This window comes from Ahaetulla prasina, chromosome 1, assembly GCF_028640845.1.
Source record: "Ahaetulla prasina isolate Xishuangbanna chromosome 1, ASM2864084v1, whole genome shotgun sequence".
Lineage (NCBI taxonomy): Eukaryota > Metazoa > Chordata > Lepidosauria > Squamata > Colubridae > Ahaetulla > Ahaetulla prasina.
In genome coordinates, this window is record NC_080539.1 from 8,027,982 (window position 1) to 8,055,359 (window position 27,378).

Consider the following 27,378-nt stretch of genomic DNA (forward strand, 5'->3'; position numbering starts at 1 on the left):
GCTTCAATCGCAATATTACAAGAGCAACAAATAGATTCAAGCTAAATGTCAACCGCTTCAAACTTGATTGCAGAAAATATGACTTCTGTAACAGAGTTGTTAATGCTTGGAACTCATTACCTGACTCCATAGTCTCTACTCAAAATCCCAAAATCTTCAACCAAAAACTGTCTACTATTGACCTCACCCCGTTCCTAAGAGGGCTATAAGGGGCGTGCATAAGAGCACAAAAGTGCCTACCGTTCCTGTCCTATTGTTCCCTTCATTATATCAAATTGATATAGTTGATGCATATTTTTTACTTATATATATATATTTTCTTCAAGATAAAAAAAAACAGTATACACAAGCATCAGCATAAATCAGCAAAATATCATCTAAGCATATATATCAGCAAAAGTATGTAATAATTGTATTAATTTGATATAATGAAAGGAAACATTAGGACAGGAACGGTAGGCACTTTTGTGCTCTTATGCACGCCCCTTATAGTCCTCTTAGGAAGGGGGTGAGGTCAATGGTAGACAGTTTTTGGTTAAAGCTTTTGGAAGTTTGAGAAGAGACCACAAAGTCAGGCAGTATGTTCCAAGCGTTAACAACTCTGTTACAGAAGTCATATTTTCTGCAATCAAGATTGAAGCGGTTAACATTAAGTTTGAATCTATTGTTTGCTCTTGTATTATTGCGATTGAAGCTGAAGTAGTCTTCGACAGGAAGGACATTGCAATAGATGATTCTGTGTGTTAAACACAGGTCTTGTCGGGAGTCGGCGGAGTTCTAAGTTTTCTAATCCCAGGATTTCAAGTCTGGTGGTGTAAGGTATTTTGTTGTTTTTGTTGTAAGGTATCTTGTTATGCTTGTTGCTTGGGGTGCCTAAAAATGCATCAACCTATCAGGAGGATGAAATGGCCATGGAGAGCCTGAATCCAGCTGAAAACTGGGGGGGGGAGGGAGGGAGATGGGGAGCCCTCCACGATGCTTCCTCCCTCCCCCGCTGGAAAAGGAGGTGAAAATTGGCACGTGAGGTTGACCCCTTCTGATCTGTGGCACCCAATTGTTATTCAAAGCCGTTAAGGGGCGCAGCTCAGAGCTTAAACTGCACCTCGGAGGAGACGCAAGTTTTTCATTTGTTCTCCAGCAAAGAATTTCAATTGTATATATTACGGGTCGGACTTCGGCTCGCGCTATTTATTTTACATGTCCTCTTCTACGGAACATTATTTAACTCCAACTTGTCTCTTCTGTATGAAGTCCATATGCCGAAGCTTAATTTTAAATGCCATTAAAAAGCACTTAACATTGAGAATATTTCAAATCTTGGCTCCTTTAGTAGCTTAGATGTCCGACGGTTTGGATAGGGCCGGGGAGGGTAAAAGAGAGAGGAAGCTGTTCTAACGTGGGTCTCATAAAAATCCTTGTGCAATCGCCCAGCGCTCTGTTTATAATTGTTCCGAACACACTTTATGTCTGGCCTGCCGTGTGCGCCTGAGTTTAGAAGAGTTTCCTAAAACTTAGTTTAAAAAAAAAAAAAAATAACAAAAACTGCAAAGGCGCAGACATCTTGACCTTAAAAATTAGGTACTGTATTGTTTTTTCTCCAGGTTTTTTTTCTTTCTATTCCACCCTTTTTCAGGGGAAGAGGGGGAGATTTACAGATTTAACAGATTTAATCTATTATTGTGTTACTCTTGAATCACAGAAAGCCCGCGTCTTAACTAGAAATAACATAACATAATAACAGAGTTGGAAGGGACCTTGGAGGTCATCTAGTCCAACCCCCTGTCCAAGCAGGAGACCCAACACCAGTGGTGGGATTCAGCCAGTTCGCACCACTTCGGGAGAACCGGTTGTTAACTTTCTGAGCAGTTTGGCAAACTGGTTGTTGGAAGAAATCATTAGGACAGAGAACCGGTTGTTAAATTATTTGAATCCCACCACTGCCCTACACCATTTCTGACCGATGGCAGCCCAGTCTCTTCTTGAAAGCTTCCAGTGATGAAGCTCCCACAACTTCCGAAGGCAACTTCTGTTCCATGGGTTGATGGTTCTCATTGTCAGGAAATTCCTCCTTATTTCTAGGCTGAATCTCTCCTTGGTCAGTTTTCATCCATTATTCCTTGACTGGCCTTCAGATGCTTCAGAAAATCCCTTCCTCTCCAATCTCTCTATTCTGCAAGGTGGGGATATGAAAGAAACTATACATGGCATAGGACCGGGATATCTTCGGGACCGCCTTCTGTTACCACATGCCTCCCACTGGCCGGTACGCTCCCATAGAGAGGGTCTTCTCAGGGTGCCATCAGCCAAACAGTGTAGGCTGGCGACCCCCAGGGGGAGAGCCTTCTCTGTGGGCGCATCTACCCTCTGGAACGAGCTTCCCCCAGGACTTCGACAACTTCCTGACCTCCGGACCTTTCGCCGCGAGCTGAAGACATATCTATTCTTTCGAGCAGGACTGGCTTAAATAGGGTTTTTAAATATGGATTTTATTGGGGTTTATTTTTTATATTTTGTATGGTATTTTAAATTTAGGCTATTTTGAATAAGTTTTTTAAAATGTGTTTTATTGTAATATATTGTACTATTTTATTTGCCTGTTCACCGCCCTGAGTCCTTCGGGAGAAGGGCGGTATAAAAATTAAATAATAATAATAATAATAATAATAATAATAATAATAATAATAATAATAATAATAATAATAATAATAATAATTATATTATTATAATTATTATTATTAATAATTAATATTATTATTATTATTATTATTATTATATAAATTATATTAGGCGGGCGGGGAATGCGGGGGGAGGGGGGTAGAGAAAGGGTGAAGATGGTGACCATAACTGTATGATCAAAGCCCTACTGCTCTTTAATGTGTGTCCCATGTGCATTGCACTAAAAAAAGGGGTGTGGCTTCAGTTGCAGGAGTTTTTTGACCTCCTGCCCCGATGGGCATCTTTACTTCTTACTAGTTGATATGAAAGTTGATGATGCAAAAAATTCTGGGAATGATAATTGCTATCAAGTCACAGAAAGTTGATCTGTAACCCAGTTTGTTTTTCAACGTGTCTAATATGGATTCTTCTTCTTGTTGTTCTTTTCTTCTGTTTTTCTTTTACTTTTTCTTCTTTTCTTCTTCATCTGTTTCTTCTTCTTTTACCTTTTCTTCTTTTCGTCACCTTTTTTCTTTTCTTCTTCTTCTTCTTCTTCTTCTCCTCCTCCTCCTCCTCCTCCTCCTTCTCCTCCTCCTCCTCCTCCTCCTCCTCCTCCTCCTCCTCCTCCTCCTCCTCTCCTCTCCTCTCCTCCCTCTCCTTCTCCATCCCCATCTCTTCCTCCTCCTTTTTTCCCTTCTCCTTCTTCCTTCTCTTACCTCTTCCCCCTTCTTCCTCCTTCCTCCCCATTTCCTTCCTCTTTCCTCCCTCCTCCTCCTCCTCCTCCTCCTCCCTCTCCTCTTCCATCCCCATCTCCTCCTCCTCCTCCTGTCCCTTCTTCCTCTTCCTCTCCATCTCTGCCCCCCCTCCCCTTCCTCCTTTCTTTCATCTTTTCCATAAGGAGGATGTTTCCAAGCTACAAAGTGAAAGTAACTGGGATGAATCCCAAGACTAAGTACATCTTGCTGATCGATATTGTTCCGGCAGACGATCATCGATACAAATTCTGTGACAACAAGTGGTAGGTGATGAACGCACGATGGTTTATTGATTTGCTTCTTTATTTTTTTAATCTCACCTTTATTACTTTTTATGAATAACTCAAGACAGTGAACACACGTGCAATACTCCTCCCTCTTTCCTCCAAAACAACAACCCTGTAGGGTAGGTAGGGCTGAATTCCTCTTGCACTGAAAATGAAAATACCTGACTCATGTCCGGTTCTTGCACTTATGACTGTCAGCATCTTCATAGTCACCTGATTAAAATCCAGGTGTTTGCCAACTCGGCAGATACTGATAGCCACTGCAGCCTGCAAAGGTCTTGTGGTCACCATTTGCAACCTTCCCAGCCAACTAAAGGTAGTCCTCGATTTACGACCATAATTGAGCCCAGGTTTTCTGTCGTTAAGTGAGACATTTCTTAAGTGAGCTTTGCCCCATTATACGACCTTTCGTGCCACTGTTGTTAAGTGAATCACCGCAGTCGATAAGTTAGTACCACGGTTGTTAAGTGAAGCCGGCTTCCCCGTAGATTTTGCTTATCAAAGATTGCAAAAGGGAGTCACATGGCCTTGGGGCACAGTAGAGGTGGGTTTTAGCAGGTTCTGACCAGTTCTGGAGAACCGGTAGCAGAAATTTTGAGCAGTTTGGAGAACCGGTAGTGAAAATTCTGACTGGCCCCGCCCCCATCTATTCTCTGCCTCCCGAGTCCCAGCTGATCGGGAGGAAATGGGGACTTTGCAGTAACCTTCCCCTGCCCACGCCCACCAAGCCACACCCACCAAGCCACACCCACAGAACCAGTAGTGAAAATTCTGACTGGCCCCGCCCCCATCTATTCTCTGCCTCCCGAGTCCCAGCTGATCGGGAGGAAATGGGGATTTTGCAGTATCCTTCCCCTGCCCACGCCCACCAAGCCACACCCACCAAGCCACACCCTGCCCACGCCCACCAAGCCATGCCATGCCCACCAAGCCACTCCCACCAAGCCATGCCACACCTACCAAGCCACACCCACGGAACTGGTAGTAAAAATTCTGACTGGCCCCGTCCCCATCTATTCCCTGCCTCCCGAGTCCCAGCTGATCGGGAGGAAATGGGGATTTTGCAGTATCCCTCCCCTGGAGTGGGGAGGGAATGGAGATTTTACAGTATCCCTCCCCTGCCATGCCCACCAAGCCTTGCCACACCCACCAAGCCACACCCACAGAACTGGTAGTAAAGATTTTTGAAACCTACCACTGGGGCACAGCAACGGTCATAAGTATGAACCAGTTGCCAAGCATCTGAGTTTTTCATCAGAGGGCTGCTACAAAGGCCGTAAGTGTGAAAAACGATCACCAGTCACCTTTTTCCAGTCTCGTTGTAACTTTGAACGGTCACTAAATGAACGATTGGAAGTAGAGGACTGCCTGTACTGACAAGGAGTCAACGGAGGAAGCTGGATTCACTTAACGACCATGTTGTTCACTTAACAACCGCAATTTAACAATCGTGGCAGAAAAGGTTGCAAAATTGACACCACTCCCTTAGTGGCAAAAATTCTGGACCCAGTTTGTAAGTTTGTAAGTTGTAAAGCCGAGTCCTCGACTTACGACCACAACTGAACCCAACATGTCTGCTGCTCAGCGAGACAGTTGTTCAGTGAGTTTTGCCCCATTTTATGACCATTCTTGCCACCGTTGTAAAGTGAATCACACTTTGTTAGTAACACTGGTTGTTAAGTGAATCTGGTTTCCCCATTGACTTTGCTCGTCAGAAGGTCGCAAAAGTGGATCACGTAACCCCGGAACACTGCAATCGTCCTAAGTATGATTCAGTTGCCAAGTGTCTGGATTTTGATCATGTGAATATGGGGATGCTGCAACAGCCTTAGGCATGAAAAATAGTCATAAGTCGCTTTTTTCCCCCCAGTGCTGTCGTAACTTTGAATGAGTGGCTGTAAGTCGGGGACTACTTTGGGGAAAGTGCTGCTCCCTACGAAAGTTTTGCATGACAAAAAAGGAAGCTGGGTTTATTGTCGAGGTTAGCTAGCTCAGGGGTCTCCAACCTTGGTCCTTTTAAGACTTGTGGACTTCAACTCCTAGAGTTCCTCAGCCAACTTTGCTGGGTGAGGGACTCTGGGAGTTGAAGTCCACAAGTCTTAAAGGGACCAAGGTTGGAGAGCCCTGAGCTAGCTAGCCACCTTGCTCAATTGATAAAAAGAGGCTGGGAAATTTATAGAACAGTGATGGCTAACCTTTCTGCCGTCGGGTGCCAAAAGCTGGGGGGGGGAGCGTGGGAGGGTGTCGCGTGTGCACGTGCCCACACCCATAATTCAATGGGGCCCGTGTCCCCCCATGCTCCTTCCCGCTTTTGGCACACGACGGGAAAAAGGTTACCGGTGAACCCAGTAGGCCCGTTTTTTGCCCTCCAGAGCCTTTCTTGGAGCCTGGGGAGGGCGAAAACGGCCTTCCACACACCCTTGGAGGCCCTCTGGAGGCCGGAAACGGCCCATTTCCTGACTTCCGGTGGGCCCAGAAGGCCCCAAAATCGGCTGGCGTGCAAATGCATGCTGGAGCTGAGCTAGGGCAACACTCGCGTGCCCACAGATATGGCTCCATGTGCCACAAGTTCGCCATCATGGTTATAGAATATAGAATAACAGAGTTGGAGGTCTTCTAATCCAGGGGTCTCCAACCCTGGTCCCTTTAAGACTTGTGGACTTCAACTCCCAGAGTTCCTCAGCCACAAGTCCACAAGTCTTTTTTTTTTTTTGTTTTTTGCAAAAAAAATTTATTTTTCCATAATAATTCCCACAATTTGACCAGTGTACAATACAATCACTTATCCAACAATCAGTCCTATACTCAAATTATACTCAGTCAGGGCTGCTCAACTGCCACTCCCCCCTTTAATCCTTTCTTCCCTTCTCATCCTTCTTAAACTTCCCCCACCACCTTCTCCTCGCTTTCCTACTTCCCCTCCTCTTTCCCACTTCTCACTACCATTCTTTCTAACCCTCTATCTTCTCCTTCTTCTCCTCCTCCTATCCTTTCTTCTCCCTCCCTTCTTTCCTCCCTACCCACCTACCTACCTACTTTCTTCCTTCTTTACTCCTCTTTCCTTACCCTTTCCTTCGGGAGTGTTTGCCGAGCAGTCCCGACATTACACCATTCCAACTTGTTTAATTCTACCATTATTCCTGTACAATGGCAACCAATCAATTTATAGTCTTCCCTTCCCGCCTCCTTCCCCGAGACTTCCCAGAACAGAATACAGGGTATTGTAACTAACAAACATAATCTAAAATATAACATAAAACATATTCCATTTCACACCATCACACTATCAATTCCCTTCTTTCTTAAACTAATACATAATAATTCCTAACTTCACTCAAAAACTAATTGATATTTTTTAATCTGATACTTATTTTGAATATAATCAATCCACTTCCTCCATTCCAGTATATATTTTTCTTGTGTACAGTCTTTCAAGTAGGCAGAAATTTTTGCCATTTCTGCTAAATTTGATACTTTACTAATCCATTCTCCAATTGTAGGTAAGTCTTCTTTCTTCCAATATTGTGCAATCAATAATCTTGCAGCAGTTATTAAATTCAGAATCAGTTTTGTCTCTATAACAGTGCAATCTGAGATTATTCCTAATAAAAAGAACTGTGGAACAAACTTGATCTTCTTTTTCAAAATGTTCTGCATAATCCACCATATTTTAATCCAAAAGGCTTTAACTTTTTTGCAAGTCCACCATATATGATAATAGGTAGCATCCTCACAATCACATCTCCAACATTTTGCTTTCACATTTGGATACAAGTCTTAAAGGGACCAAGGTTGGAGAGCCCTGTTCTAGTCCCAACTCTGTGCTTTCATTTCATTTCATTTCTTGTATCGTTTTGAACATAGGATGGTGGCAGGAAAAGCTGAACCTGCAATGCCCGGACGGTTATATGTTCACCCTGACTCTCCAGCGACGGGAACTCATTGGATGCGTCAACTTGTGTCTTTCCAGAAGCTAAAACTCACCAACAACCACTTGGATCCGTTCGGACACGTAAGAGAAATTTTTAAGGTTTCTCCTAGCCTCGCTCTATAAATACTGCCACCCGATCCCCAGGTGACTAGAGGAAGCTACCAAGGATGTCACCTACCTGGTAATAAGGTCCCTGCAAAAATGATATCATTTCCGCCATGCAGATTTACAGATTAACGGAGTTGGAAGGGACCTGGTAGGTCATCTAGTCCAACCCCCCCTGCCCAGCAGATCCTACACCATTTCTGACAGATGGCAGTCCAGTCTTGTCGTGTCCCACTCCTCCGCTGACGGCCGGGTCAGGGAAATCCGAATCAGGCGTGCCTCTGCAGCTCTGCCAAAGTCCTAGCAAAGTCCTCAGGGCAGGCAGGAGACCAGAAAGTGACTTCAGCAAGATATGTTTAGACTTTGCCTGACTCAGAGACTGCCAGAAAGCAGGTCCTTTATATAGGCCATGGGGTGTGGCTCCATGACTCAGCACTTATCCAGGCCTGCCCCTCCCTTCCTTCTGTTTCCTCTGTCTATCACGTGAGGGTCACTCCAGTCTGCAGCTGTTGGCAATTGACCTCCCTCAGGCTCACATGCTGTGGAGGAGGGGGAGGGGTCTAGTTGCTCCGTTTGCCTGGGCATGGAGCCAGAGCTGGGGGCTGGAGATACTTCCTCCTCTTCAGCCTGTCTGGGCATGGAGCCAGGGCTGGGGCCGGGAGGCATACTAGGACATTCCTCCGTGTTCGGAAGCAGATAAGAAGGCCCCGGCTGTGGTGAGATCGGACGAGACACAACAAGTCTGTTCTTGAAAGCCTCCAGTGATGAAGCTCCCACAACTTCTGAAGGCAACTTCTGTTCCATGGGTTGATTGTTCTCACTGTCAGAAAATACCTCCTTATTTCTAGGTTGAATCTCTCCTTGATCAGTTTCCAGCCATTATTCCTTGTCTGGCCTTCGGGTGCTTTGGAAAATAGCTTGACTCCCTTCCTCCTCTCTGTGGCAGCCCCTCAAATATTGGAACTCTGCTATCAATCAGCATAAAGCCGGAAGGGATCTTGGAGGTCTTCTAGTCCAACCCTCTGCTGTAGGTACAGACCCTGTAACATTTCAGGCAGGTGGCTGTCCGGTCTTTTCTTAAAAACCTCCAGTGCTGAAGCAACCACAACTTCTGGAGGCAAACTGTTCCACTGGTTAATTGTCCTCACTGTTAAGGACGTTTCTCCTTAATTCCAGGTTGTTTCTCTCTTTGGTTAGTTTCCATCCATTGTTTCTTGTCTTGTCGTTCGGACGGAGGTGAGGAGGACATAACACCTTCTGATGCTTTGGAAAATAAGTTGAGTGGTAGCCCCTCAAATACTGGAATGCTGCTATCCCCCCTAGTCAGTGGTGGGATTCCAATAATTTAACAACTGGTTCTCTGCCCTAATGATTTCTTCCAACAACCAGTTTGCCAAACTGCTCAGAAAGTTAACAACCGGTTCTCCCGAAGTGGTGCGAACTGGCTGAATCCCTCCACTGCCCCTAATCCTTCTTTTCTCTAGACTGGCCATACCCAATTCTTGCAACCGTTCTCCATGTGTTTTAGCCTCCAGGCCTTTAATCATCGTAGTTGCTCTTCTCTGCACTTTTCCAAAGTCTTTTTTGTAATGTTGGTGACCAAAACTGAATACACTATTCCAGGTGTGGCCATACTAAGAATTTACAAAGCGGTAGTAATAACTTTATTATTTTTTTATTTTTTTATTATTTATTTATTTTGTCACAATAGTATATATAAGCATAAGTATGAAATAACTATATGATATATAAGCATATATATAAGCATAAGTATGTAATAACTATATGAATTGGATACAATGAAAGGGAACATTAGGACAGGAACGGTAGGCACGCTTGTGCTCTTATGCACGCCCCTTACAGACCTCTTAGGAATGGGGTGAGGTCCCATAGTAGACAGTTTTTGGTTAAAGCTTTTGGGATTATGAGAAGAGACCACAGAGTCAGGTAGTGTGTTCCAAGTATTAATAACTGTTACATAAGTCATATTTTCTGCAATCAAGATTGAAGCGGTTAACATTAAATTTAAATCTATTGTGTGCTCATGTATTGTTGCGATTGAAGCTGAAGTAGTCTTCAACAGGAAGGACATTGTAATAGATGATTCTATGAGTTAAACTCAGGTCATGTCGAAGGCGGCGGAATTCTAAGTTTTCTAAACCCAGGATTTCAAGTCTGGTGGCATAAGGTATTTTGTTGTAATCAGAGGAGTGAAGAACTCTTGTAAAATATTTCTGGACACGCTCAATTGTATTAATGTCTGAAATGAGGTGTGGGTTCCAGACAGGCAAGCTGTATTCAAGAATTGGTCTAGCAAATGTTTTATATGCTCTGGTTAGTAGTGTAGTTGTCGTGTCCCACTCCTCCGCTGACGGCCGGGTCAGGGAAATCCGAATCAGGCTTGCCTCTGCAGCTCTGCCCAAAGTCCTAGCAAAGTCCTCAGAGCAGGCAGGAGACCAGAAAGTGACTTCAGCAAGATAAGTTCGACTTTGCCTGACTCAGAGACTGCCAGAAAGCAGATCCTTTATATAGGCATGGGGTGTGGCTCCATGACTCAGCACTCATTAAGGCCTGCCCCTCCCTTCCTTCTGTTGCCTCCGCCTATCCAGTCTTCTGATGCGAGGGTCACTCCAATCAGCAGCTGTTGGAAATAAACTTTCCTCAGGCTCACATGCTGTGGAGGAGGGGGAGGGGTCTAGTTGCTCCGTTTGCCTGGGCATGGAGCCAGGGCTGGGGCCGGGGGGTGCTCCCTCCTCTGCAGCCTGCTTGGGAATGGATCCAGGGCTGGGGCCGGGAGATGCCCCCTCCTCAGCCTGTCTGGGCATGGAGCCAGGGCTGGGGCCGGGAGGACATTCTTCAGCGTTCGGAAGCAGATAAGCAGACCCCGGCTGCGGTGAGAGCGGGCAAGACACAACAGTAGTGTTTCTGGAGAAGAAGCTATGCAAGATTAAGTTTACAACTCTTAAAGGCTTTTTTGCGATGTAGTTGCAGTGGGCTTTGGCACTTAGATCATTTGATATGAAAACTCCAAGGTCTTTAACGGGGTGGGGGTCATCTACAAGGTAATGTCCATCGAGCTTGTATTTAGTGTTCAGATTCTTTTTTCCAATGTGTAAGACAGAGCATTTGCTGGTTGAGATTTGGAGTTACCAAATCTTCACATGAGTTTTATTTATTTATTTATTTATTTATTTTTCATATTTGTATACCGCCCTATCTCCCTAGGGACTCAGGGCGGTTCACAGGCAATTAAAAATATATATAAATACAAGCTAAAATGACAGTTAAAAAACTTATTCTATAGCCCATTATTAAGTTTGGTTTTTTATGCCTCTGTATACACAACCGAGGATTGTTATTAGCTTATTTGGATGCTGCTACACACTGCTGGTTTATGTTGATAGCTGTCTATGGATATTCTCAGTCACCCAGGTCATGGTTGTCCCAAAGCAGAGGTGGATTTCAGCAGGTTCTGACCAGTTCTGGAGAACCGGTAGCGGAAATTTTGAGTGGTTTAGAGAACCAGTAGTAAGAATTCTGACTGGCCCCACCCCCATCTGCCTCCTGAGTCCCAGCTGATTGGGAGGAAATGGGGATTTTGCAGTAACCTTCCCCTGCCACGCCCACCTAGCCACGCCCACCTAGCCATGCCACGCCCACCTAGCCACACCCACAGAACCGGTAGTAAAAATTCTGACTGGCCCCGCCCCCATCTATTCTCTGCCTCCCGAGTCCCAGCTGGTCGGGAGGAAATGGGGATTTTACAGTATCCTTCCCCTGCCATGCCCACCAAGCCACGCCCACCAAGCCAAGCCACGCCCACCAAGCCACACCCACATAACTGGTAGTAAAAATTCTGAGTGGCCCCGCCCCCATCTATTCTCTGCCTCCCGAGTCCCAGCTGATTGGGAGGAAATGGGGATTTTGCAGTAACCTTCCCCTGCCACATCCACCAAGCCACACGCACCAAGCCACGCCCACCAAGCCACATCCACACAACCGGTGGTAAAAAATGTTTAAACCCACCACTGTCCCAAAGGTTTTGTTTTTTTTAGGAGACAACTGGACTTTCTGGTTTGTCTTTGAAGACTTCTCGCTTCTCATCCAAGAAGTGAAATGTCTTCAAAGAAAAACAAAAATATCCACTTGCCTCTTGAAAAAAAAAAATGCACCTTTGCAACATTATGTTGATAATTGTGTTCCAATGCCTAAGGGGCTGCCATAAAGAAGAGGGGGGTCAAACCAGGGGTGAAATCCAGCAGGTTCTGACAGGTTCTGGAGAACCAGCAGCGGAAATTTTGAGTAGTTCGGAGAACCGGCAAATACCAGCTCTGGCTGGCCCCAGGAGCGGGGTGGGAATGGGGATTTTGCAGTATCCTTCCCCTGCCATGCCCACCAAGCCACACCCACCAAGCCACACCCACAGAACCGTAGTAAAAAAAATTGGATTTCACCACTGGGTCAAAGTATTCTACAAAGCACTAGAGGGCAGGACAAGAAGCAATGGATGGAAACTAATCAAGCAGAGAAACAACCTCGAATTAAGGCAGGGGTCTCCAACCTTGGTCCCTTTAAGACTTGGGGACTTCAACTCCCAGAGTTCCTCAGCCAGCTTTGCTGGTTGAGGGACTCTGGGAGTTGAAGTCCACAAGTCTTAAAGGGACCAAGGTTGGAGACCCCTGAATTAAGGAGAAACTTCCTAAAAGTGGGGACAATTAACCCATGGAACAGCTTGCCTATAGAAGTTCCGGGTGCTTCATCTCTGGAGGTTTTTAAGAATAGATTGGACAACCATTTGTCTGCAGTGGTATAGGTCTCTTGCTTGAGCAGGGGGTTAGACTAGAAGACCTCCAAGGTCCCTTCCAACTCTGTTATTCTGTTATTGTGTTACTCTTCAATCACAGAAAGCCCGTGTCTTAACTAGAAATAGAAATAGAATAACAGAGTTGGAAGGGACCTTGGAGGTCTTCTAGTCCAACCCTCTGCTTAGGCAGGAAACCCTGCACCACTTCAGACAAATGGTTATCCAACATCTTCTTAAAACTTCCAGTGTTGGAGCATTTACAACTTCTGGAGGCAAGTCGTTCCACTGGTTAATTGTTCTCACTGTCAGGAAATTTTTCCTTAATTCTAGGTTGCTTCTCTCCTTGATTAGTTTCCACCCATTGTTTCTTGTCCTGCCCTCAGGTGCTTTGGAATAGCTTGACTCCCTCTTCTTCGGGGCAGCCCCTGAGATATTGGAAGACTGCTATCATGTCTCCCCTAGTCCTTCTTTTCATTAAACTAGACATACCCAGTTCCTGCAACTGTTCTTCATATGTTTTAGCCTCTAGTCTTAGAATCATCTGTTCATAGATATTCATCCAGACGTTCATCCAGTCATAGAATCATCTGTTACAACGTCCTTCCTGTCGAAGACTACTTCAGCTTCAATTGCAACAATACACGAGCACACAATAGATTTAAGCTTAATGTGAACCGCTCCAATCTTGATTGCAGAAAATATGACTTCAGTAACAGAGTTGTTAATGCCTGGAATGCACTACCAGACTCTGTGGTCTCTTCCCAAAATCCCAAAAGCTTTAACCAAAAACTATCTACTATTGACCTCACCCCATTCCTAAGAGGTCTGTAAGGGGCGTGCATAAGAGCACCAACGTGCCTACTGTTCCTGTCCTAATGTTCCCTTTGATTGTATCCAATTTCATATAGTTATTACATACTTATGATTATATTTATGCTTATATATCATATATTTATTTCATGCTTATCCTTTTATATACTGTTGTGACAAATAAATAAATAAATAAATATTTTTTTTTAAACTAATCAAATTAATTCTGCCAGTTAATGCTTCTGGAGATATTTATAAAACCCAGTAAGGTTTCCCTTGATGAAGGACCTTTGGGTACCAAATAGGAGAAGCTAGAAGATGTTTTAAGTGCTACACACTTCTCTTTTCTTTTGGTCAAATCCCGAACTGCAGTGAAAGAGTTAAAAGTAACCCTCATGTTTGAGGCTTAGAAAAAAAACTAGCTTCCCATTCTCCCACAAAGAGGAAGGGGCGAGATGTCATCTGGAAACTGTCATCAATAAAAACTGCATTTCGGAGGGTACAGGATGCAGTGGCTTCGGTGGGTAAGGTTATACATTGCAACCAGATTTCAAAAAAAAAAGGGGGGGCCATTAAAAAGCTGATCCCCACCTAATGGACAGGCTCATCAATTCGACAGAGATAGCGCTTCTGCAAGGTTTTCTAACCTTGCAACCGGACTCCATCGAGTGAGGAGGTCAGCTGAAGATGAAAGATACTGAAATGGAGAAAGGTCTCTTCCTGGATGCTTTTTTCCCTCCAATGACAATTTGAATTCTCTCCAAGGTCAAATAATCCTATTTATTCACACACATGCTATGAAGACCTACAGTAACTTTCTGCCAAAGGCGCTAATGTAGGACCTGATTTTTTTTGAATTTATATCCCGCCCTTCTCCGAAGACTCAGGGCGGCTTACATTGTGTTAAGCAGTAGTCTTCATCCATTTGTATATTATATACAAAGTCAACTTTTATTGCCCCCCAACAATCTGGGTCCTCATTTTTACCTACCTTATAAAGGATGGAAGGCTGAGTCAACCTTGGGCCTGGTGGGACTTGAACTTGCAGTAATTGCAAGCAGCTGTGTTAATAACAGATTGCTTAGTCTGTTGAGCCACCAGAGGCCCTGATGAAAGGAAAGAGAAGAGAACAGCCAGCAATGAAGTGGATAGAATCAATTTTTCAATGCTTAGACGCTTGAGAACAAGTGGACTTCAACTCCTAGAATTTCCCCAGCCAGCCAGGAGTTACAGCAGGGGTGTCAAACTCAGGGCCCAGGGGCCAGATCCGGCCCACGGGGTGTTTAGATCTGGCCCGCGGGGCCCAGGGGTGGGTTCTACTTACCTTTACTACCGGTTCGCATCGTGCCCGCGTGCTCTTCTGCACAGTGGTTGGGATTCAAATAATTTAACAACCGGTTCTCTGCTCTAATGATCAGCTGGGTAGGCGTGGCTTGGTGGTCATGTGACCGTGTGGGCGTGGCCAACTCAACATCACTCACGTCGATGGGCGCTTCGCCTTGGCTGTTACAATGTAATAAGGGTTAACCGGAGAGGCAGTTTCTGTAAGCAGGGCAATCAAGATTAGGCTAGAAACACCACCAGAATGTTTCCTTCCTGCCTTCCTTACAGGATTAGCCCTGGGAGAGAAAAAAACAAAATAAGATTTCTTCCAACAACCGGTTCTCCGAACTGCTTAGAAAGTTAACAACCGGTTCTCCCGAATAGGTGTGAACTGGCTGAATCCCACCACTGCTTCTGCGCATGTGCAGAATAGTTTGGATGATGTTTGGGTCAGTGGGCGGAGCCTCCTGCCGGTTTTATTACCGGTTCTATAGAACCGGTCCGAACCAGGGGCAATCCACTGCTACTGGGGCTGCCCTGGAAACAGCGAAGGACCAGCCCACAGTCCCTCTGTCAGCGAAAACGGAGGTCGGGAGGGCTGTGTGTGGCCCTCCTGAGCTCCGTTTTCACTAACAGAGGGTTGCAGGAGGCTGTCGCAGCCGAAAACGGAGCTCGGAAGCCCGTTTTCACTAACAGAGCGCTCAGGCCACCACAGGAACACACACCCCCACGACATGAGTGACGTTGAGTTGGCCATGCCCACCCTGGCCACGCCCACCCTGGTCCCCCAAGGTCAAACACAACCCTGATACGGGCCTCAATGAAATCGAGTTTGACACCTCTAGCGACAGTAATAACGGATGCATCATTTAAGGACCAAGTTGGTAGATCATCCTCCTGCCTAAGGTGGGACTAGAACTCACAGTCTCCTGGTGATTGGTGCAAAGTCACCCAGCCAGCGTTCATATCTAAGATAGGACTAGAACTCGCCGTCTCCTGGTGATTGGCCCAAAGTCAATCCAGCCAGCTTTCATATCTAAGATAGGACTAGAACTCGCCGTCTCCTCATGATTGGCCCAAAGTCACCCAGCCAGCGTTCATATCTAAGATAGGACTAGAACTCGCCGTCTCCTGGTGATTGGCCCAAAGTTACCCAGCCAGCTTTCATATCTAAGGTAGGACTAGAACTCGCCGTCTCCTGGTGATTGGCCCAAAGTCACCCAGCCAGCGTTCATATCTAAGATAGGACTAGAACTCGCCGTCTCCTGGTGATTGGCCCAAAGTCACCCAGCCAGCTTTCATATCTAAGATAGGACTAGAACTCGCCGTCTCCTGGTGATTGGCCCAAAGTCACCCAGCCAGCTTTCATATCTAAGATAGGACTAGAACTCGCTGTCTCCTCGTGATTGGCCCAAAGTCACCCAGCCAGCTTTCATGTCCGAGACAGGACTAGAACTCACTGCCTCCTAGTTTCTAGTCTGGTGCCTTTACCACTAGACTCAACTGGATTTCAGGACCGCACCAATCCCAGAGCAACACAAGCACCTCTTCGGAATCAAAGCCAGCCTATTCAATGGTTTTAAAGTTTTGCTCTGCTCCAATTGATTTCTTGAGATTCTCAGTCATCCAGGTCATGGTTGTTGTGACCCAGGTTCCTGGACCCGGACTCCTGGACTCGGATGATTCAGAAAGTGAGGGAGAAGACCTGGCCAGCCCTGCTTCTCTTGAGCCCTTTCCCTCCCTGGCACCCACTCAAAGGGAGGAGGAGGGGCCGGCAAAGCCTGATTCTCGGGAGCCTCCTTCTGATTTGGCAACGCCCCAAGAACAGTTTTGGAGTGATGCAAGATTACGCAGGCGTGATCGGCGTGCGCAGCAGCGAAAGAGTTGGGACAAAGCCAAGTCATAATTGTCATGCAGTGACATCTGCAGAGACTATAAATAGGAGGCGGGACTTCCTGGTTTTTTGTCTTGGACAAAGCAATGAATTTGGGCGGGCAATCTGTATCAACGGAGGGAAGAATCTATTCGTGAGTAATTCTGGCCTTATCTATAATTTCCTCGTTATCTCCAGAAACTTGGCAGGCCCGTGGGTAGACGTGGCCAGGACATGTATCTATGTAAATAAAAGGAGAAAAGGAGGCCTCTGACTGACTCTTTGCTGGGAGTATTAGGGGGAGGGAAACAGAACAATGGTTGTCTCAAAGGTGCTTTTTCAAAAGGCACCTGGTGGACTTTCTTTGGTTTTTTTTTTCTTTGAAGGCGTTTCGCTTCTCATCCAAGAAGCTTCCTCAGTTCTTCCTCGAAGAACGTCTTCGAGGAAAAACAAAGGAAGTCCAGTTGCTTCTTTACAAAGCACCTTCAGGACATTCAACAGAACAGGCCCTTATTGGTAATTCTCTTTTTTTTTCTCCTTCTCCTTTTCCTCCCACAGATCATCCTCAATTCCATGCACAAATACCAACCCAGGTTGCACATTGTGAAAGCGGACGAAAACAACGCATTTGGGTCAAAGAACACCGCATTTTGCACTCACGTGTTCCCAGAAACTGCCTTTATATCCGTGACATCCTACCAAAATCACAAGGTACGTCTGCATTCCTTTTTTTTTTTTTGCTTTGTGAATTTGATACATAGAATAATAGAATAACAGAGTTGGAAGGGACCTTGGAGGTCATCTAGTCCAACCCCCTGCTCAGGCAGGAAACCCTACACCACTTCAGACAAATAGCTGTCCAGTTTCTTCTTAAAAACTTCCAGTGTTAGAGCATTCAGAACTTCTGGTGGCAAGGCATTCTACTGATTAATTGTTCCAACTGTCTCCTGTGTTCTAGGTTGCTTCTCTCCTTGATTCTTGTCCTGCCTTAATCACTAGGTCAAACTGGCATTTATGTTTATAAAAAAAGACAATGACAATCAAAAGGCAGAAAATCCTTAACCCACTTAAAACACATACAATATGAGCTTTATAAGAACAAAGGAATAGCAGGAATTAGAATAGAATAGAATAGAATAGAATAGAATAGAATAATGGAGTTGGAAGGACCTTAGAGGTCTTCTAGTCCAACCCCCTGCTCAGGCCTGAAACCCTACACCATGTCAGACAAATGGTTATCCAACATCTTCTTAAAAACTTCTAGTGTTGGAGCATTCACAACCTCTGGAGGTAAGTTGTTCCACTGGTTAATTGTTCTCACTGTCAGGAAATTCCTCCTTTGTTCTAGGTTGCTTCTCTCCTTGATTATATGTCAAGTTAGAATTAGAATTAGAATAGAATAGAGCTGGAAGGGACCTTAGAGGTTTTCTAGTCCAACCTCTGCTTAGGCAGGAAATTCTACACCACTTCAGACAAATGATTATCCAACATCTTCTTCAAAACTTCCAGTGTTGGAGCATCCACAACTTCTGGAGGCAAGTTGTTCCATTGGTTAATTGTTCTAACTGTCAGGAAAATAAACATGATGACGCAAAATAAACATGAACAAGGTAAAAAAAGTTTTAGAACGTCGATTAAATCTGAAGCGATCAATTCTGCTTTATCCCAGCAAGCTCATGTGAATTGTGAATTATCACACTCAAAAATATTAAGTTTTTTTTCCACAACTGCCTTGCGGATTTCCACATGTGCAGGCTGTGTGCAGTCCAGAAATTAATTATAGACAGTACAGTATATTTTTGCCCCTGTTTGTTCTGATCTTATTTATGCATTGCATTTTTAATGGGATAGTATTGGGAGAAAATTAAACGAAAGCAACAATTTCTCTCTCTCTCTCTCTCTCTCTCTCTCTCTCTCTCTCTCTCTCCCTCCCTCCCTTTCTTTCTCCATCCCTCCCTCTCTCTCTCTAGAGGGGGTTTTAAATAAACTCTTCGTGACTTCATAGAAAAAATTAGATTTTTTGGCAAATCTGGAGATATTGGCCATTCATTGTTGTGATATTCATTTCAGGCTAGGCTACAGTGTTGGGATTTACTGCTGAGCTTCCCTAACCAATTATTAATCGGGTCTGATACTGTTTAGGTTTTATTTCCCCCAAAATGTTGAGGAAATCAAACCTGCTCTCAAAAGGTTGAAAATTAACTGCTGAATAGTCCTAGGATTCTCTGTATTGGGGAACATTCTCCAGAAATTATTCTATTTGTTATTGTTCTTATTGTTTTTAATGTTGTGCACTGCCTAGAATAGTGTTCCTTAATGTTGGTGACTTAAAGATGGGAGGACTTCAACTCCCAGAATCCTTTAGTCAGAAGGCCACTCTAGGCCAGTCTTCCTCAACCTTGGCAACCTTCAGGTGGGTGGACTTCAACTCCTAGAATTCCCTAGCCAGCCATATTGCGGATTTTTAATGCTGTAACCTGCCCTGATTCACCTATCTGTGAATTGGGCCAGCCATATAAATTTCTTTAATCAATACATATATAAAACCTCTTGCAGTTTGAACATGAAGGAAAAGTGGAGCCTTTTGTAAGGTGCAAGGAAGGCGTCGGAAGTGGAATATTAGGAATTTAGAACAGAAGCCATTGGAAAAAGATTTGTCCCTTGTCCTTGTCCATAGATACCTTCCAGGTCAAAAAAGTCAAAATGGCAGCCAGAACTATGGGGTTCAAGCCCCACACTTCAAAGAGCTGCAGAACCTGGACCGCATCGTTGTAGCTGCCATCCTGAGTTTTTTGGCATAAGCAAAAGAGGGCGGGGCTTCAAGCATCTGGAGCAGGGGTCTCCAACCTTGGCAATTTTAAGCCTGGCGGACTTCAACTCCCAGAATCCCCCAGCCAGCAAAGCTGGCTGGGGAATTCTGGGAGTTGAAGTCCGCCAAGCTTAAAGTTGCCAAGGTTGAAGACCCCTGATCTGGAGGGACCAGGTGATTAAAACCCCACCCTCCCCAGGTGATCCAAGACCTGCCTTCTCCAGGTGGTTGAGGCCCTGCCTTCTCAGGTGACTGAAGCCCCGCCTTCTCCAGGTGATTGGGGGCCCATCCTCTCTGAGTGTTTGAAGCCCCACCCACTCGAGATGATTGGCGCCCTACCTTCTCCAGGTGACTGAATGCCTGCCTTTGCAGGTGATTGGACCCTGACCTCTTTCATTTGTGTCAAAACACTCAAGTCAGAAGTCACAACAATGTGGTCCAATCTTTGACTTTTTTGCCCTTTCCTGTGCTGCTTTCTTGAAATATTGTGGAAATTTGGCATAAAGTCGCATGAATCAAGGAATCAGGAGTCAGAAAAAAAAATTGGGAAAATGTTTGACCAATCAGGTTCCAGAGCTGGGCCTGAGGTGGCTTTCCTTCACTTTCACCTTGCATGATCCATCAAAAAAAAATAAATCCTTTTTTTATCCTTACAGATAGTCCTCGACTTACACCCAATCATTTAGTGACCATTCAAAGTTACAACAGTATTTGAAAAAGTGACTGGTTTTCATACTTATGTCCATGGCAACATCCCCATGGATAGTCACGTGATCAAAATTCAGGGGTTTAGCAACTGACTCATATTTATGACAGTCGCAGCGTCCCGCTGGTCACATGATGTCCCTTTTCTGACCTTCTGAGAAGCAAAGTCAACGGGGAAGCCAGATTCACTTAATGACCATGGGACTAACTTAACAGCTGCAGTGGTTCGCTTGAACGACGGTGGCAAGAAGGGTCATAAGAATGGGGGGCAAAACTCACTTAACAACTCTCTCGCGTAGCAGTGCAAATTTGGGGCTCATAAGTTGTGGTCGTAAATCGAGGACTACTGTAATTCTTGCTTTTTACTTCACGAGGCACCAAGTAGAGCCAAGGACAATGAAGAACGGGGGCAGGGGAGTGTGTTTTTCCATCCATAGAATAGAATAGAATAGAATAGAAATTAGGAATAGAACAGAATAGAATAGAATAGAATAGAATAGAATAGAATAGAATAGAATAGAATAGAATAGAATAGAATAGAATAGAATAGAATTTTTTATTGGCCAAATGTGATTGGACACACAAGGATTATGTCTTGGTGCATATGCTCTTCAGCATACATAAAAGAAAAGATACGTTCAGAATAGAATAGAATAGAATAGAATAGAATAGAATAGAATAGAATAGAATAGAATAGAATAGAATAGAATAGAATAGAAATTAGGAATGGAATGGAATGGAATGGAATAGAATAGAATAGAATAGAATAGAATAGAAATTAGGAATAGAACAGAACAGAACAGAATAGAATAGAATAGAATAGAATAGAATAGAATAGAATAGAATAGAATAGAATAGAATAGAATAGAATTTTTTATTGGCCAAATGTGATTGGACACACAAGGATTATGTCTTGGTGCATATGCTCTTCAGCATACATAAAAGAAAAGATACGTTCAGAATAGAATAGAATAGAATAGAATAGAATAGAATAGAATAGAATAGAATAGAATAGAATAGAATAGAATAGAAATTAGGAATAGAATAGAATAGAATAGAATAGAATAGAATAGAAATTAGGAATAGAATAGAATAGAATAGAATAGAATAGAATAGAATAGAATAGAATAGAATAGAATAGAATAGAAATTAGGAATAGAATAGAATAGAATAGAATAGAATAGAATTTTTTATTGGCCAAGTGTGATTGGACACACAAGGAATTTGTCTTTGGTGCATACACTCTCAGTGTACATAAAAGAAAAGATACCTTCATCAAGGTACAACACTTACAGCACTTAATGATAGCCATAGGGTACAAATTTAACACTTAATGATACAACACTTAATGATAGTCATAGGCTACAAATAAGCAATCAGGAAACAATCAATATCAGTATAAATCGTAAGGATACAAGCAACAAAGTTACAGTCATAAGTGGAAGGAGATGGGTGATGGGAACAATGAGAAGATTAATAGTAGTGCAGATTCAGTAAATAGATTGACAGTGTTGAGGGAATTATTTGTTTAGCAGAGTGATGGCCTTCAGGAAAAAACTGTTCTTGTGTCTAGTTGTTCTGGTGTGCAGTGCTCTATAGCATCATTTTGAGGATAGGAGTTGAAACAGTTTATGTCCAGGATGTGAGGGGTCTGTAAATATTTTCCATCCATCCCCAATTTAAGCCTGAAATCTCTTCACAGAGAAAAAAAATATCTGTTCCTGAGGGTTCTCCCCCCCCCCCCCGTTTTTGATGCTCTACTTTTTTTGGCAGCCGATCATTATTTATTTGCTACCGTCCATCAGCTGGGAGTCAGGAAGTCTTCCAGATTTTCTGACCCTGGTAGATCCAGGCCTGGCTTCCTTTTTTTAACGGGGCCACACCGGGCTTTAAAAGGCGACCTCCAGATGCCTCCGGAGTCCTGGAAAAAGGGGATTTTGCAAGCTTTAAAGAGCCATTAAATTTATGGGAAGAACTGGCCCCCTGAATTTTTTTATTTCCTCCCGCCCTCCCTTGCTTCCTGATGAAAATCTAAAGCGCTGGCTTTATAAAAAAAAAATTGACAGGCCCGGTCAAGGATGGGCTCGTGTCAATTTAGGAAAAGCCAGGCCGGATACAGAGGTGGGGTGAAGGAAACCAGGCCTCTGTGTGTGTGTGTGTGTGTGTGTGTGTGTGTGTGTGTGTGTGTGTGTGTGATCCTACTTTAGCAGAAAACAGACAGAAAAAAAAATATTATTATTATAGCTTTATTGACGTGCCTATAAGTAGTGAGGGCTAACCTTTTTGCCATCGCGTGCCAAAATTGGGGGGGAGCGCGGGGGGGCATGCGCGCACGTGCCCACATCCAAAATTCAATGCGCCCTGCCCCCCCCCCCCGCATGCGACACACACTCCCGCGCTCCCCCGTTTTTGGCACATAATGGCATGGTGGGTCCGGTAGGCCCGTTTTTTGCCCTTCCAAGGCTCCAGAGACATTTTTGGAGCCTGGGGAGGGCGAAAATAGCCTTCCCCACCCCCACACCCCCGAGGCTCTCCGGAGGCCAGAAACAGCCCGTTTCCCAACTTCCGGTGGGCCCGGAAGGCCCAAAAATTAGATGGCTGGCGCGCACATGCGCACTGCAGCTGAGCTAGGGCAATGCTCACGTGCCCACAGATATGGCTCTACATGTCACCTGTGGCACGCATGCCATAGGTTCGCAATCACAGGCCTATAGGGCTAATCAATAAAGCTATAATATATATATTATATAAATATAATATATATATAATGTAGGTCCTTGGTTATTCGGGTTTTCTCCCGCGTAAAATTGGAAGTGTCTTGGCGACGTTTCGACGATGTCTCATTCGTCATCTTCAGGCTTCAGCTTTTTTGTTTTTTTTGTTTTTTTGTTTTGTTTACATTTGTTTACATTTATATCCCGCCCTTCTCCAAAGACTCAGGGCGGCTTACAGTGTATAAGCAAAAGCTCCCAGAAGCACGAAGCTGAAGCCTGAAGATGACGAATGAGACTGCGTCGAAACGTCGCCAAGACACTTCCAATTTTACGCGGGAGAAAACCCGAATAACCAAGGACCTACATACAAACACCCGCGAAAACCTCAGAAAACATATATATATAATATATATATAATATAACAAAGCACAAGGTTCAAACACATATCACCAATAAAGCCCTACACAAACAATTTAAAATAACAGTAGGGCGAACTACAATAATTGTAGGATAAGATACAATATAATTTAATACATAAATATCTAAAATAGAAATAAAATGACATAATAATAAAATTATATTTCGGTGTCACCCTTACCATCGACCCCAATCGGTCCCCACCTATGCAGATCTCAACCGAACCATTTTGTTTTAAGTACCGCGCTGCATTAAATTTTATTTTCAGGCTCCGGCTGCACATAAAGTAAATTGTTTTGATATGGGGATCCCAACGGAGAAAAAATTAGGAAAAAAAAAAGCAAAAAATTGCTTGATTCAGGCAGCCGGGAGGAACTGGGAGCCTCAATATAACTTGGTTCACCTGGGGCACGGTTGTCAGTTGCAAATTGAAGCTGTCCAGAAGCCGCTGCGTTTTTTTGAGAAACCTTTATGGAAAGATATCGCCCTGAGGACCCTCTTAAAACGTCAGTCTTAAGAAGGGGGTAATATTTCTACATTAAATGAGGTTGAGACCCGGCTTTCTTAGCGCTGGGTTTCAAAGCTGCACTCCAGGAACAGATTGTTCCAGGCCTCGTTGGCTTCCATCTTTATAGGAATAAAGAAAGGTGGGGGGGGGAAGCTTAATTTGGTGCCTAATTTGGTAGAAAGAGAGGAATACCTGGACCAAAACGAGGTAAAAGAAATGGGTCTCTTCTTCCTGTCGTTATTGTCCCAAAGGGGCTTTTTTCAAAAGGCAACTGGATTGTCTTTGTTTTTCCTTGAAGACGTTTTGCTTCTCGTTTAAGAAGCTTCTTCAGTTCTGGCGGAACCCGAAATGAAGAAGCTTCTTAGACGAGAAGCGAAACGTCTTCAAGGAAAAACAAAGAACACAGAATAATACAGAGTAACAGAGTTGGAAGGGACCTTGTAGGTCACCTACCGCCCAAGCAGGAGACCCTACACCATTTCCGACAAATGCAGTCCAGTCTCTTTTTGAAAGCTTCCAATGATGAACCTCCCACAACTTCCGAAGGCAACTTCTGTTCCATGGGTTGATGGTTCTCACCGTCAGAAAAATTCTCCTTATTTCCAGGTGGAATCTCTCCTTGTTCAGTTTCCATCCATTGTTCCTTGTCTGGCCTTCGGGTGCTTTGGAAAATAGTTTGACCCCCTCCTCTCTGTGGCAGCCCCTCAAATATTGGAAGACTGCTATCCTGTCTCCCCTGGTCCTTCTCTTCACTAGACCAGCCATGCCCAGTTCTTGCAACCGTTCATTGTATGTTTGAGCCTCCAGTCTTCTAATCATCCTGGTTGCTCTTCTCTACACTCTTTCTAGAGTCTCAACATCTTTTTTATAGTGTGGTGACCAAAACTGGATGCAGTACTCTAGGTGTGGTCTTTACTAAGGTTTTATAGAGTGGTATTAGTACCTCCCTTGATCTTGATTGTATCCCACTGTTAATGCAGTTTAGGATTGCATTGGCTTTTATGGCTGAACCTGCACACTGTTGGCTCATATTTAATTGGTTGTCCAATAAGACTTCCAAGTCCAGCTCCCTTTCGAAAATGCACATTTGGGACAGCCATGACCTGGATGATTGTGACTCTCCATAGACTCCTATCGTTATGGGTTTTTTGATTCGGGGGGTTCTCGACTTACAATCATTTGTTTAGCAACCGGTCAAAGTTACAACATCGCTGAAAAATTGACTTGCAACCAGTCCTCGCACTTACAACTTCATTAACTTTAGTCATAACATAATTATAGGTAGCCTTTGACCTATAACCACTCGTATAGCACACCGTTGCAACAGCACTGAAAACACCAGTCCTCGCCCTTATGACTTCATTAATTTTAGTTATAACTTAATTGCAGGTGGTCCTTGACTTACAACCATTCATTTAGTGACCGTTCAAAGTTACAACAGCACGGGAAAAAGTGACTTCCAACCGGTACTCACACTTACGACCGTTGCAGCATCCCCATGGTCATGTGATCAGAATTCGGGCACTTGGCAACTGGCATGTATTTGCGACGGTGGCAGCCTCCCTGGGGTCATGTGATTGCTATTTGCAACCTTCCAACAGGCAGAGTCAATGGAGCCGTGGTGGCGCAGTGGTTAGAGTGCAGTACTGCAGGCTACTTCTGCTGCCTGCCGGCTGCCTGCAGTTTGTCAGTTCGATTCTCACCAGGCTCAAGGTTGACTCAGCCTTCCATCCTTCCGAGGTTGGTTAAAATGAGGACCCAGATTGTTGGGGGCAATAGGCTGACTCTGCAAACCGCTTAGAGAGGGCTGTAAAACACTGCGAAGTGGTATATAAGTAATTGCAATTGCAATGGGGGAAGCCGGATTTGCTTAACAACCCTGTGATTCATTGAACAACGACATTGATTCACTTAACAACCCTGGCCAAACAGGTCGTAAAATTGGGCACAACTCCCTGAACAGCCGCTTTGCTTAACAACTGAAATTCTGGTTCCAGTTGCGGTCCTGTCATGGACTACTTCTGTTGTTATTTTCACGATCGATTGCGTTCTTCCTGTAAATATTGCTATGAAAAATAATATTGAGGCGTGTTCAAGAGCGGGGAGGAGAGCGACTATAGTGCATGAATGGGGTTGCTCAGAGGTGATTTCTTGACTGTTTGCTCCCTCCCCCATTGCAGATATCCCTGATTAACCCCACAAGATGGGAAAAACAAAAGACTGTTGGAAGGAGATTTCTTCCATCAGCCGGTTCGCCCAACTGCTCAGAAAGTTAGCTATTTATTATTATTTATTTATTTTATTTTTATTTATTTAATCACGTTTGTATACCACCCCATCTCCCAAGGGACTCAGGGCGGTTTACAGCCTAATAAAAACATACATATAAATACAGAATAAAACACCAATTTAAAAAACTGATTAAATAAGGCCGAATGTTAAAAATTGCAATAAAAATAATAAAACCCCATTAAAACCAAATTAAAATTTAAAATTCTAGTCCAGTCCTGCGCAAATAAATAGATGTGTCTTAAGCTCGCGGCGAAAGGTTCGAAGGTCGGAAAGTTGGCGAAGTCCTGGGGGAAGCTCGTTCCAGAGGGTGGGAGCCCCCACAGAAAAGGCTCTCCCTCTGGGCGTCGCCAGTCGGCACTGCCTGGTTGACGGCACCCTAAGGAGTCCCTCCCTGTGAGAGCGCACGGGTCAGTGGGAGGCAATCGGTAGCAGCAGACGGTACCGTAGATAGCCCGGCCCTATGCCATGGAGCGCTTTGAAGATAGTTACCAAAACCTTCTTGTGAACCGGTGCGAACCGGCTGAATCCCACCACTGCCATGATGATATAAAAAGGTTTAGCCCACTTCTAAAAGAACACAGAACCCACTTTCACAATTAGCCTAATTGATTGTTCCCTAGTACAGTGCTGGCGAATTTTTCGCCTTCTCGCGTGCCGCCTGCGTGCCAGAATTGGCACGCGAAACCGTCCCGAGGCAAATGCGCGGCCTCACCGGGTCCCATCACGTTCCTGTGTTCAAACACGTACCGGCCAGCTGGCTGTCACGCACGCGGTGCTGGCAACCCCGGAAGTGCGGCGGTCTATTGCGCATGTGTGTTGGCGAACCTCTTTTTTTTTTTTTTTTTTTGCATTTATATCCCGCCCTTCTCCGAAGACTCAGGGCGGCTTACACTATGTCAAGCAATATTCTTCATCCATTTGTATACTATACAAAGTCAACTTATTGCCCCCCAACAATCTGGGTCCTCATTTTACCTACCTTATAAAGGATGGAAGGCTGAGTCAACCTTGGGCCTGGTGGGACTTGAACCTGCAATATTGCAAGCAGTTGCTGTTAATAATACGCTGCATTAGCCTGTCGCGCGCGCACGACGGCCAGCTGACCGGCGCGCATTTGAGCACAGGAACGCGACGAGCTGGCGAGGGTGCGCATTTTTCTCGGGACAGTTTCGGGTGCCGCTTCCGGCACACGTGCTATTAGTTTGTCAACACTGCCCTAGCATGTCTGAGGGATTTCTGAGAGCATCTGGACAGCTCCTTTCCATTTCCCTTCTGCTTCACCTCCCCCTCCCTCTACCCATTTTATATTCCTGTGATTTCCTAATTCAGAGGCGTCAAACTCGATTTCATTGAGGGCCGCGTCAGAGTTCTGTTTGACATCGGGGGACCA

At 44.6% G+C, this 27,378-nt stretch overlaps 1 protein-coding gene across 1 annotated transcript in view; it reads left to right on the top strand.

Moving 5' to 3' along the window:
• TBX4 (T-box transcription factor 4) overlaps positions 1-27,378 on the top strand; it is a 128,202-nt gene that overhangs the window by 77,197 nt on the left and 23,627 nt on the right. The window contains exons 5-7 of the mRNA XM_058164113.1: positions 3,554-3,673; positions 7,562-7,709; positions 17,102-17,254. Coding sequence (XP_058020096.1) covers positions 3,554-3,673; positions 7,562-7,709; positions 17,102-17,254 — 421 coding nt within the window. The remainder of the gene's footprint in view (positions 1-3,553; positions 3,674-7,561; positions 7,710-17,101; positions 17,255-27,378) is intronic.